General features: G+C 39.8%; 1 protein-coding gene across 4 annotated transcripts in view; it reads right to left on the reverse strand.

Annotated features, from left to right (window-relative positions):
- LOC143527574 (uncharacterized) overlaps positions 1–3,986 on the reverse strand; it is a 5,399-nt gene extending 1,413 nt beyond the window's left edge. For 2 of the 4 annotated variants that reach the window (XM_077022885.1, XM_077022884.1), the window contains exons 1-2: positions 2,860–3,986; positions 2,384–2,722 (exon numbers count right to left, since the gene is read on the reverse strand). In XM_077022885.1, coding sequence (XP_076879000.1) covers positions 2,384–2,722; positions 2,860–2,926 — 406 coding nt within the window. In that variant the 5' untranslated portion in view covers positions 2,927–3,986. Of the gene's footprint in view, positions 1–1,583; positions 2,119–2,383; positions 2,723–2,859 lie in introns of those variants that run through there. The other 2 variants (XM_077022886.1, XR_013134178.1) reach the window with 2 other exon arrangements.
- Positions 3,987–4,249: the final 263 nt, after the last annotated feature.

Consider the following 4,249-nt stretch of genomic DNA (forward strand, 5'->3'; position numbering starts at 1 on the left):
TCAAATTTATTCAACCCCCAATGCTGCGAAGGGTTTTATGGAATTCAGTGCACATTTGTTATTGTGTTCATAATGAAATCTTACAAGGACTTGTTAAAGAACTAAATGCAACTAAGATAGCATCAATTTTTTTTGTCATAAAGTATTAAATGGCCTTTTTGTGATTTCTTCATTGACACAATTATTCAACCCCTTTACGACTACCACTCCTAAGAACAGAGGTTCATTCCAGTGTTTTCCATCAGGTATTGAAAACATCTGTGGATGTCAACGAGCAGCAATCAAGCATGATAAGCACCAATTAGGCAGATTTAAAAGGACTGTGATACTCGGCTCCTTCTAGACATCTACTGGTGTGTTTCCAAGCATGGTGAAGGCAAGAGAATGGTCCCAGAAGACAAGAGAAGAGGTTATTGCTCTTCACAAGAATGGCAATGGATATAAAAAGATTGCGAAGTTGTTAAATATTCCAAGAGACACTATCGGAAGTATCATTCGCAAGTTCAAGTCTGGTCGTGGCAGAAAGAAGATCCTGACCGCGACTGCTGTGCGCTACCTGAAGCGTAATGTGGAGAAAAATCACCGCGTGACTGCTAAGGAACTGAAAAAAGACCTGTCAGATGTGGGCACTGAAGTTTCAGCTCAGACAATAAGGCGCGCACTGCATAACGAAGACCTCCATGCCAGAACGCCCAGACGCACCCCCTTGCTGACTCCAAAGAACAAGAAAAGTCGACTGCAGTATGCCAAAAGTCATGTGGACAAGCCACAAAGGTTTTGGAACAGTGTACTGTGGTCAGATGAAACTAAATTAGAACTGTTTGGGACAATGGACCAGCGCTATGTTTGGAGAAGGAAGAACCAGGCTTATGAACAAAAGAACACCTTGCCTACTGTGAAGCATGGCGGGGGGTCAATTATGCTTTGGGGCTGTTTTGCTTCTAATGGTACAGGAAAGCTTCAACGTGTGCAGGGTACCATGAATTCCCTTCAGTACCAGGAGATCTTGGAGGAAAATGTGATGGAGTCAGTCACAAACCTGCGGCTTGGGAGACGTTGGACCTTCCAACAGGACAATGATCCGAAGCACACATCCAAGTCCACTAGAGCATGGTTGAACATGAAAGGCTGGAACATTCTAGAGTGGCCATCGCAATCACCAGACTTAAATCCAATTGAGAACCTCTGGTGGGACCTAAAGAAGGCAGTTGCAGTGCGCAAGCCTAAGAATGTGACTGAACTGGAGGCTTTTGCCCATGAAGAATGGGCTAAGATACCCATAGGTCGCTGCAAGACACTTGTGTCAAGCTATGCTTCACGCTTGAAAGCTGTCATAACTGGAAAAGGATGTTGTACTAAGTACTAAAAAATAATGTCACTAGGGGGTTGAATAAAACTGATAATGATGTGAGCACAGTAAAGACATTTGTGGTTATTCCATCATAAATATTATGTTATGTTTGTCTAATTTATAAGTGCCTCTTTGATATAATTGTAAATAAGATGACTGAAATGATCAAAATCAATGTCAAACTGGCCAAAACACTTTATTTCAGTGGGGGTTGAATAAATTTGATCACAACTGTAGTTAGTTCCTTATCATGTGTGCATGCAAGTTTATGTGAATGTGTGTGTATCAGCTCATTCCAGCCGTGATAGATTGAGGACTTGAGAAATTCATGGGATATTTTGATTAATTGTGCGGAAACTCCTTATCCACAAAAGAGATCAGAGGAGATGAGTCAGACTGGTGTACGATAGCAGGATGTCTCAAATAAAACCTAATTTTACAACTGTGGCACAATAGTAAAAGTAAATAGACAAGAAGCCTTTATAAGTGAATCTGAAGAAGATTCCAGTGGAGTGTGAGGACTAGACTGTAGTAAAAATACAGTTCAGACTGTCCAAATGATTATATTTGTTTGTTTATCTTGGTGTCCTTCACATAGACAATATTATTTCGTTCCATCATAAAACACTTGTATCTACCATGTAGAACCTTGAATAGCACGTTAATGTGATAATCACTGAGACTTAGATTGAGACTCACAGAGAGACTTAGATACTCGCCTGGTTGGGATGAATTGGAGTCTTTTTTTTGGTTTAACTCTGGATGTCCTGGTCAATAAAATACAAACAGTAGCAGCTTGTAGTTCATCTTCTGTTCCCTCGCAAGCTTAAAAGTGCATGACTGAAGAACTATCAGATATTTCTATTAAACTTGTATCTTGTAGCTCCGTGTAGTCTAAGGTTCTGGTGTTTATTCACTACCACTACCTCATAAATGATTTCTGGCTTTGACACAAACATTATGCATGTTTTGTTTTTAAGGTGTTTTAGGTGTTCTGGTTTTAATTTCCAGAACTTTAAACAATTTTGTTACCTGTCAGGAATGGAGCAAGGCAAAATTTCACCAGTGTCCCATCTGTCATGCTACAGAAGTATGTGCCTTCATCATCTTTAGTAGCATGTAGAATAGTCAGCGTCACCATTCTGTTAATCCACTTCATTACGAATCTGGAGTTGTTGAATGGATGTGAAAGTATTGCTTGTTTATTTGTGTATGTAGTTCCTATTTGCTGAGGCTCCTGCTTCAGTCTTTGTTTGTACCAAATGTAAAGAGGATCACCAGGTATTCCTTCAAATGTGCAGTTAATAGTGATATTTGTTCCAGGTTCAATCAGGATGTGTGGTTTAACAGCCTCTGTAGTTTGAACAGGACCTATAACATGAAACCAAGTCAGATCAAAGACAAAATGTGCCCAAAATTGCATCCGTGGCATGTAATATATATTATTAATCCAACATCAGAAAATACAGCAGCATGTTATAAATGCAGGTAAAGATTTGGTATCATACATGTCTTGTAGATAAAAAGTATAAGTATCCAGCCTGGTATCATCATTACAGAGAAGTGTGCAGACATCAGAGGAGACTGACAGAGAAACTGACAAACTCACCAAACTTCATGAACCGTTAGGTCTCACGAGTCAAAATCTCATTCGCTGGCAAAAGTCAAAAGGTTGTGTTCTTTGTGGTTGTGGAACCTGATTGGCTAATGCTGTCTCACAGTGTTGCTAAAGATTGTATGGAACAATATCGAAAAGTGTATGACAACAGTCAGGGTATCTTAAAAATGTTTTTGTGTGTGTGTGTTGTCTCATATTAAATTTTAGACTAAGACAGAACAGCAAAAATATATTTTAAAAGACAAAGGAAGGTATCAATGAGCATTATTCAGTGCTTATTTCATCTACAGTTCCCAGACAGTGGTGGAGCTGAATTGGAGGAGTGGTGGTGCTGTGGTGGAGGTGTGGTGTGCCGGAGAGGTGGAGTTCAGAGTGGGAAACTCTTCTCTAGCCATGAGATTCGTTAGGTCACGTCAGAGGCTAGCTGGTCCTCACTCAAGAGTTAAACACATTTATCAGGAGGAGAGTGTGTGTCCTCATAATGTAATATCTACACTACACACACCAGAACATTTAGAGGGAGGAGTACAGGATGCACTTTAAATTACACTTTGGTGTTTCTGCTTTAATAATTTGTATGTTTCTTTTTGCACTGCTTTGTACAGCTTTACCCTGTGTGATGTATGTCAGTAATATTAATGAACTTTGTTTTCCTGTGTGATACACAGCGCACTTTACAAACATGGCAGACTAAATAATCCAGAGACAAAAACACATAGAGGCACATAAGTGATTTATCATTATACTGATAATCTGTGTGTAAAGTTCATCTAAACATCCAGGCAGCACTATGAGAGTCTAATCAAGATTGTAGTCGTCTGTGGTTTGAGTTGAGCATCTCTGGTCAAAATAATCCAACCAGCAACAGTCTCACCACCTCCTCCCTCAAACCATCACCCCCCTCTGTTTCAGTGAGAGATCATTATCTGCACTTCTGTTTCGGTAAAGCAAGAATAACCAACAGGAAATCCGGCCCCATTAAAAGTAAAACTCACATTCTTTAGTTATGGTGTTGTTCAACATTGGTTTTCTTAATGAAACCCTAAAAATCAGAGAATTTCCTTTATGTACTTATGATTGTGGGTTTAAATAGATTTTTTTTGTTAGTTCCTTATCTTGAGTACCAACCTGTAAGTGTAGATTGTATCAGACATGCCTCCCCTCATGTGAGTGAAAAAAAGATGTTTTAGATCTACTTGGAGTCACGGTGAGTGAGTCTGGAAGACATCAGAGGGGGCACACACTCACTCACACACTCCCACACACGCACACACACAGAC

Source organism: Brachyhypopomus gauderio, chromosome 11, assembly GCF_052324685.1.
Source record: "Brachyhypopomus gauderio isolate BG-103 chromosome 11, BGAUD_0.2, whole genome shotgun sequence".
NCBI lineage: Eukaryota > Metazoa > Chordata > Actinopteri > Gymnotiformes > Hypopomidae > Brachyhypopomus > Brachyhypopomus gauderio.